We start from the raw sequence: 12,726 nt of genomic DNA, 5'->3' as shown, positions 1-12,726 counted from the left end.
GACAAGAGTCATCGGGTGGCGATATGCAGATGTACGTACGACGGCAGTATGGCGTACGCTGCAGTGCGTTAGCGGATCCGTCATTTACATTCCGGCGATTCGTGTGAAAAGGCGTCCGACGTGACTGTGGCAGCCCAACGGGAATTAACAGAATTTTGCACGCGGAACGTTAGTTGGAACTAGACGCACGAGACATTCCATTTCGGAAATCGTTAGGGAATTCAATATTCCGGGGTCCACATCGTAAAAAGTGTGGCGAGAACACCAAATTCCAAGCATTACTTCTCACTGTGGAAAATGCAGTAGCAGACGGCCTTGACTTAGTTTGCGAGGGTAGCGGCAGTTGCTTAGAGTTGCCACCGATAACGGACAAGCAACACTGCGTGAAATAACCGCAGAACGTATCCGTTAGGACAGTGCGGTAACATCTGTCGTTATAACAGGTATGGCAGCAGGCAACAGACGACTGACGCTAATGGTTTTGCCAACAGCACGACGCCGCCTGCAGTGCGTCTCCTGCGCTCGCGACCTTATCGGTCGGAACCCAGACCAATGGAAAACTGTAGCCTCCTCGGGTGAGACCTGATTTCAGTTGTCAAGAGCTGATAGTAGGATTCGAGTGTGGCGTAGATCCCACGAAGCCACGCAATCAAATTGTTAACGAGGCACTGTGCAAGCTGCTGGTGAGTCCGTAATATTGTGACCTGTGTCTACACACACTGGACTGGGTACTTTGGTCCAGCTGAACCGATCATTGACAGGAAATGGTTGTGTTCTGCTATTCGGAGACCATTTCCAGTCACTTGAGGCCTTAGCGTACCCAAACGACGATGGAATTTCCGTGGATGATAATGCTGCATGCCACCGTGCCGCAATTGTTCACGATTGTTCAGAAGAACATCACGGACAATTGGAGCGAACGGTCTGGTCACGCACACGGTCCGAAATGAACCACATCGAACATTTATGGAACATGATCGATAGGTGAGTTCGTCCACAAAATCCTGCACCGGCACACGTGGTCAACTACGGACGGCTGTAGAGACAGCACGGCAGGGGACTGACAACGACTCTGCGTGGGACACGGTGGGGTCCGGCACGCACGGCGTCGAGAGGCCCACAACGGCTGCCGCCGCGCACTTCGTGGCGCCGTGAGTGGCTCTGATGTCCTGATGCTTTTCCACTCCAGCAACAGTATTCGTGACAAAGCAGAGAAGCGACAGTACGGTTGCCTAACCGGACATTCCTGACGAGCCTGAACACTCGTCGTAAACAGAAAGAGAGACATTGAAGAAATAGAAAAAGACGGAATGAAAAGTAATCGCGAACATTTTAGCTTCAAGACAGACTGAAGGAGGAGCATAACGATAGAAAGGCTACAATTGTTTGTCCACATTAAAAAACTGAAACAACCAGAATAACTAGACAAATTGTAGACTTATCGGAAACTAGCAGTACAATTGGAGTGACTTAGGGAGAAAATGATCGTAGCACCGAACAAGCACGCATAAGACGACCGGAGACACGAGACAGAAAATGTTTTACGCTTAAAACTGACAACTGATTAGTCGGCCAGGCAGAACAGAAGCACTCGTTTTAAGTATAGGACGCGAGCGAGAGCGTCAAATGTAGAGAGACCGAAACTAGTCTGTGTACAAAGGAAAACAAAAAAGGCTGAGAGGGAACTCTGAAATAACGTTTCTCCCAGTAGGAGTACCGGACTGGCGAGCAGGTGGCTGCCTCGTGCCGCAGGCTCCTGGCGCCGTGTTCTCCTGCACGAAAGCGGAGACCTCCGCGCGGCTCGCAAGAAACGCCTCCGAAGCCGGAGAGAGTGCCGGGAACAGCCGGGCAGCGGCGGGCGCAGGGCCCCAGCTGCAGCCGGCCACAGCAGTGCATCAGCGGGACGTTAAAAAATAATCACCGAAACTAACAATGAAACCTATGTTCGTACCGTCCGCGGTCGCTAAACAAATGAACAACATACGCGTATTTGAAGATGAAAATAGAGGGCTGTCCTCGATAAGTACTTTCCGAGTCTCTAAAATACTGTGCGTGCGGTGGAAAGCGTTGCCACGTGCACACGCAGCGAGTGCCGCGGCGGAAGGCAGTTCCCTGAGGGCGCGAGCGACCAGCAGCTGTTGCTCTTTCTCTCCTCTGAGGTCAGTGAATCGGACACGTGCCGAGGCGAGGCGAGGCGCGGCGCGGCGCGGCGGTGACGCAGCAGCGCGCAGAGCTGCGGTCAGCGATTCGCGGCGGAAGGCGGCCGCCTGCGCTGAGCGCGCGCCTCTCACCTTTGCTGTGCGTGTTGCAGGAGCAGCGGCTGCTGAAGGCGGGCGACGTCGCGCACCAGGAGAGCCAGAGCGTCGCCGCCTCCAGCATGAAGGTGCACGCAAACGTCTACGCGGCAGAGCAGGTCAGTGGCCCGCCCACCCCACCCCACCCCACCCCACCCAGCCCGGGGCGCGATGCACCGCGCAGCTGCTGCAAAATATTCACTGCTGCCGTGCTAGAGGACTTTCCGACTCGGTTTTTACTTGCAGTTCTATTGGCAGAAACTGCTACGAACTCCTAAATAGTACACAATTTTCTGTCTGTGGTACACAAAAATAAATACTCGAATGTCCACGAGCATTAGAGAAGTCTCTCGAATGCGCTTCCTATGTGATTTATTTACTGTTATTCAGTGGGCCATTGTGCCATTTTGAGCATAATTCGACGGGCACTTTTTATACATAGGCTGTCGCCTGTATTGCTACACTTTGAAAATGGACACATGTGTTCGAAACTAAAGAGAAAAAAAAAGATAGTTCTAAATGAAACATATGACGAACCTACAACCATTTATATTAAAAGTTCTATGTACAATTACTAAGAACAACGGCCTATAAAAGTTCCATTAAAAATAGTGCCATACAAATTTACAGTACTTCTCCATATAAGATAGAAGTTATTTCATCGTTCTCACTTTTTAGTAGAACTCAAAAGTCATTCTTACTTAAACACTGTTCCTATTCAAAAGCAGAATCTTGCTAATACGTAAAATACAAAGCCGAAAAGAAGCAAGTCCGAAATATCTTATCCATGTAGTTCGTGCAGTCTTGTAGATTAAGCCAATCGGACAAACTTACTCCTCCGAAAGAGCGCACTTTCATCCACGTAACTTGCAATATGATGGAATACTAGCTGAAAATTCGATAGTAGGAAAAGGAAGAGAAGAAAAAACAGTAGATGAATATGGGCAGGAGGAAAGGAATGAAAGAGGAAGCCGTCTAGGAAGAGAAGAAAAAACAGTAGATGAATATGGACAGGAGGAAAGGAATGAAAGAGGAAGCCATCTAGTAGAATTTTGCTTAAAACGTAAGTTTTAACACTTGGTTCACGAATCATAAAAGAAGGTTGTATATGTGGAACATACCTGGAGACACTGGAGGGTTTCTGACTGATTATATAACGGTTCGAGATTTAGAAACCACATTTTAAATTGAATGGCATTTCCAGGGGCAGATGTGGACTCTGCCACAATTTATTTGTTGTGACCTGTAGATTAAAACTTAAGAAATTGAAAAAAGTAGCAAAGTGGGATCCAGATCATTTGAAAGAACCAGAGGTAGTTGAGAGCTTCAGAGGGAGAATTAGGCAACGGTTCACTAGAACAAGGAAAAAGAATACAGTAGAAGACGAATGAACAGCTTTAAGAGATGCAATAGTGAAGGCAGCAGAGGATCAAGTAAGTAAGAAGACAAGGCCTAGTAGAAATCGTTGGATAACACAAGAGATATCGAATTTAATTGATGAAAGGAGAAACTTAAAATATTTAGCAAATGAAGCAGAAGAAAGGGAATACAAAAGTTTAAAAAATGAGACTGAGAGGAAGTACAAAATTTCTAAATAGGGAAGCCTAGAGGACAAATGTAAGGAAGTAGAGGGACAAAGACAGCATGGCACTACTCTCCACCATTGCCATATTTATTCAAGATGGCGGATCCCAGATGGCAGCCGTAGATGTGGCAACATCAGTCATGGCAGGAAGTTCAGATTTTGGCGGAAACACAACACCATTACCAAGGGCGCGGAATAAGTATCTCTGTAACTGTAAGCAGCACGCTGACTACTTTCCGAACTTCAGCTGGTCATCAGCCCCGTCGGGTTAGGGAAGGACGGGGAAGGAAGTCAGCTGTGCCCTTTCAAAGGCGCCATCCCGGCATCTGCCTGAAGCGGTTTAGGGAAACCGCGGAATATTTAAATTAGGATGGCCTGAGGCAGTTTGAACTGTCTTCTGCCCAAATGCGAGCCCAGTGTGCTAACCACTGTCCCACCTCGCTCGGTTTAGCTGCTAGTTTGAAGGCACTGCCAGAGAGAGAAAAACCATTCAGAGTCCTACAGCTCGTGCAGTGTTCATCACCTTTCTGAAACGGTGACTGGGCTTAGTTTATATTTTCTTCTGGAGTCAGGCACTTTATGTTTCTCACTTTTCAAGTCACACACTGCTGTTTAAACACTGACAAGAAAATCAGAATAATTACACAAACAGAATTCGAAGCACTGTCCTACAGACGAGAAAAATGGCTGGAATGTTCGGTGAATTTCGGTGTCTTACAGTTGCTGGTCTGGAGATGCTCGAAAGCCACAGTGGCGGTTGGGGCAGCATCGCGCTGTCCGAACCAGACAAGGGTGGTCTACATGGACTTGTCTGTGAACACTCGAACAAAGAAGACATCACACGATTCTCAAACGTCACAGAGCTTTCCGTAGATACCTTGCCCCTGTCTTTTTCAGACCAGTCTGTAGAGGCTCCTATGCCCTGCACAAAAGGATGCCTTGTAACTCTGATGTCATGGAACTTCCTCTGAATGGAGCATTCTGATTTTCTCTTACTGAATTTACTCCTCAAACTGCTGCTGCTGCCTGTGTGGGATCACTGCTCGCCATTTTCTGCGAATGGACAAATCACGAGATTTTCAGCAACAAAACTGTTTTGTACAGATCAAAAAAACATACTGCAGTCATATTGCACTGACAGTTAAACCCTGCAAAACTGGGCCATAGATCATGAAATACGGAAACTATTGCCAAAGACATTTCTAGACAACCAGCAAACCTGTTTTTACCATCTAGATGCACGCAACACACAGTATAATCGATGTTCTTTCAAGACGGGAAATGTGTAGAAGCAATCAACCGGACAATTTACATGAGAGGGAATAATTGTCCAGCGCAAACACACGTCCATATTGATTTTTCTCAAACGTCCACGGATAACACACTGAGTACTAGTTCGGTATTCGGCCGCCTAGAGGGCGATGCGGTTAGGTTAGCTGCATTCTTATACTCCCGCCCGTCCAGTTAAGACGGTTCCCGCTGTAAGCCGGAGATATCGATCGTTCCGGCCACTGGCTACGGCCGCCATAGCCCCGCACCCCACGCATAATCGTTCTACGAAACCAGCCACTTATTTATAACTGCACTTATAATTAAATATCGCGATTGCAGCCTCAATCTGACGACATTCGACAATGAGCTAAGTATCGGCGGAAATATTTCCTCTTGACAGCATGGCTCTGTATATCCTCCTTATGACTCACCTAATTTTCCACGTAAAAAAATCTTTCACCTCCTTATGGGCATCGCAATCTTCCACGTCAAATCCGTACCTCCCCTTACGACAGGATAGTCATTTTCTTTGCACATGTTGTAACACTGACCACAGTACACATACTTAATAAGTCCGCGGATCATAGCGAATCTATGACACATCCCCTGCTAAGTATAATAATACTTCGCCAGTAACTGAGTGCAGTTGACACCAAGCAATATTGAGCGAAAATTCTCATTTATTTTTCCTTGCGAGCGGTGCCAGTTTGTCGGAGGAAGAGAGAGACGTAATCGTCTTATAAGCGACCAGCTATTAAACACGTGATCGCAACGACCATGTTACTCTCACCTTGCATAGAAAGTGGTCTTGTTTCTACAGACGCACACGAGTGGCCAAAAAAAAAAAAAAAAACAGTCTTCGTAGCTTCGCCAACCATGTACGACGTATGGGGTCAGCCTCAAAACGAAGCTTTGTACTGCAGCACGAGGTAGTAGAAAAGACAGGACGGGAAATGGAAGAAGGACGCGAATTTTGCTAGTGCACTGTTGTGCGTCTCCAAACTACATACACTGGTACTTCAGTCCACCCTCTCAGGGTGCTTTCGCGTCTGTCACCCAAACATTCTCTTAGCTCCGCTAACTTAATCCGGCAGAGAAATCGATAAGATTTTACCGCATCTCTTTCTTCCGGTATATCGAAAACAAATACCGTCTGCGTGCTTTCATCGAGGATATGTTGCGATCCTATTAAATATAACCTAATTTGGCCATCAAATCTTCAGAGCCGATCAACGGAAAATAATCGACAACCGTTTTTGGGTTAGCGGTTGAGTTAAAGTCTGCACAGAGTCTCAACCGGTCTGACGATTCAGTAAAGACCACCAGGGGGACGCCCATTGCCTTTCCAACACTCGTTTGATGACGTCACTGTCTGCAACCGCTGGAACTCTGCAGCAACTAGTCCTGTAATGCATGAGCGACAGGCCTAACACGAAAAACGAGCTACGCATTGTCTTTCAGTGTCACATGGACCTCGAACCCTTGGGCCTTGCCTAAACTACCATGGAATAGATAGAAATGGCTCTGAGCTCTATGGGACTTAACATCTGAGATCATCAGTCCCCTAGAACTTAGAACTACTTAAACCTAAGGACATCACACAACACCCAGTCATCGCTAGGCAGAGAAAGTATATGAAAGCTGCCTAACACCATCTGTATGAGGCGATCTTTGACACATGTGAACACCTGTGCCCTATCACGTGTGTGAAAGCAACGTGGACAGGACTTCGGCGATTGTGGAGGCTGCACCGCGACTGATTCGCACGTAACCTAGACGTCGGTCGACGTGTGGCGCGGGCGATGACGGAGGGGGCTGGGGGGTTGGCCAGCGAACTGCCTTACCCTTTACAACGTATGCTGCAGGCGCTGGATATTTTAGTGTGGCAGCTCGAATACGAGAATCAGCCGTATTCTGAGTAATCGTATATATCATGGCAGTGCCATTGTCACTTAACCAAATGAACAGTGAAAGTGACAGCATCTAGTAAGGACACAAAGTTCTGTTGCCCACTGGTTGTAGGATTGTCCCAGTTGCTGTTTTAATCTGAAGAACGACCAGCCACTACAATTGATTTGACGGTTGAGGAGCGCGGAGCGGCCGCGCGGTTTTGAGATGCCATTTCACGGATTGCGAGGCGCTTTCCACTGGAGGTTCGGCTCCTCCCTCGGGCATGGGTGTGTGTGTGTGTGTTGTTCTTAGCGTAAGTTAGTTTAAGTAGTGTGTAAGTCTAGGGGCCGATGACCTCTCACACACATCGGAACATTTGAACAGTTCGTCAGCTAACTCGCCATTTGGGACCCCACCAGGATGGCGATCTGAAAACACTGTCACTATCAACCAGAATGCATCTGAGCCTACTGTGGAGAGAAAATGGTAAATACGCTTGTTACCCGTTATGCCGTAGTCGTTGAAATGCGTCGTTAATTGTGCAACACAATCAGCCAAGTCTTCGCTTTACCCCAGAAACTCAATGAATTTAGGCGCATGAACCGTCGATTGAGTTGTTTCCGATTGAACAGGCTAGGGTGGGGGTCGTAGTGCAGCCACAATTTCTTGCATTTGCTTGTAATAATTTTACAATCTTTTGTTCCTGCAACTGTATAGCTTGCACAGAAGCACATTCGTAGGAGACATCGTGAACACTCAGTATAACAACAGACACAAACAGAAAAATTACCCTGTTGCAAGAGAAGGTTAGCTACACAATGTGCCACATTGAGCTAATCACCGCCTGCATTCTCGACATCACTGTACTTGTTGCGTCGGTCTTCTTGGACACTGGAGAGGCTGCTAACAATACAGTTAATTAGAAATGCGAAAATATTTTGTTGAGCCCAACCTACATAGATAGGAATGATCATCAAAATAAAATAAGAGAAATCAGAGCTCGAACAGAAAGGTTTAGGTGTTAGTTTTTCCCGCTCGCTGTTCGGGAGTGGAATAGTAGAGAGATAGTATGATTGTGGTTCGATGAACCCTCTGCCAAGCACTTAAATGTGAATTGCAGAGTAGTCATGTAGATGTAGATGTAGACCACTTTGAATACGTTATACTTTATTAATTACAACAGAACTTATCTGTGGTCCCCAGGCTCGGCTGCAGCTGTCTTGTGGCTCAGAGCACACTATATGAGCCACGATTACTGAGTGGTGAACTGACACAAGTTTCAGAATGGTCATACTGTGGCGTCACTGCAGTCACTAGAAAACGCGAATTCCTAGACAGTTGTCGACGCAGTTCTGGTAAAGTTGGCGCGTAGGCGCGATTCACAGGAGACGTGAGTGTCTTCACTCCTGGACGGTTGATACGGTCCGTGTCACAGCGAGGCCGTACCCACTGGAACTTGCTGGAAGTGTGGCAGGGTCCGCCCTGCTGGCCTCTGGCGACTCCACGTCAGGGCAGAGGCGCGACTGTGGCGCCCCGCAGCTACGGGAGCAACTCGCTGGCACCTGTGCGAGTACAAGAGCAATCTTCCCCTGTACAGCCAGCGCAGAGGGGACGAGAGCACAAAGCTGTACGATCTGGCGGCAGTGCAAGTGCGAGGTCGTCGTCGAGTCGGCACACTTCGATACCGTAATCGAGCTGCAAGCGGCGAACACGGGCGACAGCTAGGCGCGGAAGAGCACTGAAGCCGCCCACATCGCTGACGGAGCCAGCGAGAAGACGGCGCTGGAACCCCGACGCGTGAAGACTACCGAAACACTCCTGACGGGACTGCCTCTGATCATCAGCGAGAGAAGAGTCCAGGATGGACTGCACCGAGCAGCATTCCAAAATGCAGCAGTGGACCTGCACAACTGGACGAACGAAATCGACACTGTTCACTGTCGCTGTACCGACGGCAAATGCCGGTGACGTCATAAAGCGGTGTGGAAGCTTCTAGGCGGAGGCTTTGCCCGCCAACCCGGACCCGTCACCGCAATGCTACAGGTGACAGGAAAAAGTGCGTGTGGGGAGATATCGCCACAGCTCGGCAAGATGCGTGAAGTGCGCCGGGCAGCACGCCAGCCGCACCTGTACAATCGGCGCCGACGGACGGCCGACGTGCGCCTACCGCGGCGCAGACTGGCGTGGCTGCCCGAACTTCGCACAGCGCAGCGACACGAGTGATTCCCAGAAAAAGATGTCGGCGGCACAGCAATGAGAAGATCACAGCCTCGCCTCCAGAGAAGTGCACAGACGCCAGACGCGAGGGCAGCAGCCCACAGCCAGGCGTGGCCGGCCGCTCACCCCACCACCGGGGTTGTTTGGGGGGCTGGGGGTGCGCGCCGCCGAGCGGAGGCAGTCGCCGTCCTCAGACCGGAGGCCGTCGCTGCATCAGAGCACGGCGCAGCGGCCCACACAGAAGTCGAGCAGCACCAGCCTGACATCGACGCGGCTCTACACGGGGCAGAGAGCCGCTTCAGGATGACGCTCCACGCGCAGATGCAGACCGCCTGCCTCCTCCAGCTCTACTGGCCGCAACTGGAGCCAGGGTGGCGCAAAAGGATGAGCAGTCGTGCTACGCGACGGCCTCCCAAACGGAAGACCGCATCGCGCGAGACCGAGACTCGCGAACCGACAGGAAGAAAGACACGAGAATGGCAAAACGCGCCACGCAAACTTCGGACTCGCCAGAGAAGACTCGCCAGCACTCACTGACAGGGAGGCACAAACGGAGGAGTTTGTGACCCGGTACGGAAGTGTAATAGACCGTTCCAAACGTAGAGGAGCGAGCCGACCGCCAGCGCAAATGGCTGGAGATCTGGGAGGAGAAAGAACAAGAAAACAAAGAACTCGAGACGAAGATAGAAGGCTGCAGCAGCGACAAAAAACGCAGGCGCGGACGAATCGGGACGTACCTGGCCTAGTGCATCCAGAGTGGACGCGCTAGCAAAAGGTGGCAACACCGGCAGCTGTGGCCGGGTTTTGCACGTTTTCCTTAGGCCGTTAAGGTGAATACCGTAGTTGTCCCCAAAATTTCTGCAAATCAATTCCCAATTGGGAGAAATAAGTTCCCCGTCCATTTTTACAAGACATAATAAATAAATGAAACCAAATAAAACTTCGTAGAACTCCACGGCTGAAGAGGGTGCTTAGCACGACTCAGAACAGCCCTGCTACTACCCCCATCTGTATATGGGCGTATCGTTGTCCCACAGCTTTTGTCACCTCAGTGTATACGTAGGTGGCGTTCTTCCATCTCCTTTATCTACGTTCAAACGGCCATTCAGCCATGCGCTGGCACGGTGGACGGCGGGCCGGGCAGCAGGTCGCTGCCGCTGCCTCCCGCTCCCGCTCCCGCTCCCGCTCCGGCTGCGTGCCACACCACTCGCCGCGCCGCGCTGCGCCGTCCTTATCTGGCCGCGTCACGTCACCTCACTTCACGCCACGTCACGCAGCATCGCGTCACGTTACGACCTGTCCGTCATTGTCAGTGTGGCTTTTAGCGCCTGACTGATTCCCTGTAATTTTTTCTCTGCGCCGTATTAGGTCAGACGCATAATATTAGCTAGCCAGACAGAGCTCATAATCTGGGAAGCGCGCAACGAGCGCAGGTAGCTTATCTCTGTTTTCGCTTCTGTGCGGCTCTCTCTTCCCGACTGAAACTGTGTCGGATTGCCTCTCGGGGCTAACCGTCAGTGGTTTGCGGGCTGAACCGTAGGAGCAGCAGAAAGACGACGACTCGGAACACCGTTACTTGGAAGTAGATGCACGTCAGAGGCCGGTTTTCTCTGTTCCAGCACAGATTTTTAAAATGAGTCGGATAACGTGTGTGCGTACTAAAGAGGAAACGGAATGCTCTGAACGAATGCGACAGTAGTTAACTTTATTCCTTTTCCAGGTCTTTCAACGGAATCCGGAGAGCGCACGGGTAGGAAAAAGGAAGCGCACACCACACGTTCCACGCGTCGCTCTCCAGTTCTCGCCTTGTTAAGTGATCACAGCTTCGCTTTTGATACGTAAACTTACAGTTGTTCGTTTCACTATAGGAGAGGTATACCACAGAAATCCTCTACCAGCTCACCTGGCGTTGGACTTTTATCAAATAAAAGAACTGTCTAACTCTGACTTTACTTATCGAATGCAAATTACATGTTCCGGCGCACTGCGCTCATCAACCTCAGTCTTAAAAAAGATCTGACTTTTCTTTCTATCTGAAAGACAGATGTCACAATTTGCCATTAAGTAATAGCAAGCAGTCGAACAGTAAGTTGCAAGAAAGAAGAATGAGTACCGCACATAGCGTGTAACTGCAGTGCCGCATTCCACCTGCCCAAATCTTCCGCTAGCAAGTGTAAATGCCTCGGGAACGTCAGATTCGGTTCTGCTCACAGGTCTGCACCGAGCAGTCACTCTGAACACGGATCATTCGTGGCTAATCGTGATGCAGCTGCAGCACCACGGTCATTGGGGAAGAAATTGCACTCCTTAATTGCGTTGTACTCTGCATTCGAGATTTAGAAAGCAACAAAAAATGAATATCGAGCGCCGATATGCGAAGGAAAGAGGTAGATTTCAGTTTCGAGGTCATTTTAAACAAAAGTTATGAAGATGTAGTGAGAGATGTAGGGGGAGAGAGGGGGAGGGAGCAGCGGGGAACGCTGGCAGAGAGCGAGAGGGCGGCAAGGCAGGCAGGCAGGCAGGCGGGCGGGCGGGGCTGCCCTGCGCGGCCCTGCGCCCTGCGAGCCGAGCTCCCCCGTGGGTCGGTGGTGGTCGCGCCCTGTCGCCGTGCCGAGTCTCGTTTGAAAACTTGGCCTTCCAGGGCACGCCCGCCTCAACCGCAGTTCCTGCAGAGAGCTGTGTCTGTGGTGTGTGTACGTCTCACCAGCTGCCCTCAGTTCTATTCGCCAACTACCTCCCTAGAGCTCCTGCAGCGCTTCCGCAAACGAGGAGCTTCTCTGATGGTCACCGCCATCTCGGTGACCACCGGCAGTTGTAGTCTGAAAGACAGTGCCTTAAAATTTAACTGCCTTAAACCTGCTCCTGTAGAGATAATAATGTTATACAGTTTCCATCTCACTCTTCTCCCGGCTACACGCAACTCATCGCGAGGGAAGGTTTCTTATTTTAATCGATAGTTTCATTCCCTAATAACGTAAATATAGTATCACGTAATCGACCTTATGATATGCAAGTATCAACACCACGTTCAGAGAAGCAGACTAATCGATCCGCCACCACGTGTCGTTCGAGATCCACCGTACACGTGGCAGCGCAATGCGACGAAGGCAAAATGACGTAAAATACAGAACCTTTCCTGAGCGCCTGTTCTATCCGTTACACTTCCATATTTCAGTTTCTACAATTTACCGAACCGATGCGCTCACATGAACTTGATCAACTGACTGAAACTCGCGAGGCTGTCCCAGGAGGAATGGTGAGCACGCAGGGATATAGCAGCAACGACCACTCGGAGCAGCAACGTTTGGTAAACATGGACTCTAAACTGAATGCCTTCAGTAGCTGAATGCTTGGTGTCTGTTCTTTCGGACACTGCGCGGAATCCGCAGTTGTGATACATATTATGTAAATTGAGGGAGGGAAGGGGGGGAAGAAAGGAAATTAAAGGGGAGGGGCTATTGATAAGAG

The 12,726-nt window shown here is 49.8% G+C and overlaps 1 protein-coding gene across 8 annotated transcripts in view; it reads left to right on the top strand.

Moving 5' to 3' along the window:
* Nucleotides 1-12,726, top strand: part of LOC126327189 (NAD(+) hydrolase sarm1) — a 1,227,458-nt gene that overhangs the window by 1,165,018 nt on the left and 49,714 nt on the right. For all 8 annotated transcript variants that reach the window (XM_049995878.1, XM_049995887.1, XM_049995870.1 and 5 more), the window contains one exon: nt 2,312-2,413. In XM_049995878.1, the coding sequence (XP_049851835.1) occupies nt 2,312-2,413 (102 nt within the window). The remainder of the gene's footprint in view (nt 1-2,311; nt 2,414-12,726) is intronic.

Source organism: Schistocerca gregaria, chromosome 1 (genome assembly GCF_023897955.1).
Source record: "Schistocerca gregaria isolate iqSchGreg1 chromosome 1, iqSchGreg1.2, whole genome shotgun sequence".
Lineage (NCBI taxonomy): Eukaryota > Metazoa > Arthropoda > Insecta > Orthoptera > Acrididae > Schistocerca > Schistocerca gregaria.
Note: the sequence above shows the minus strand (reverse complement) of the source record. Positions and strands in the feature narration are given on the sequence as shown.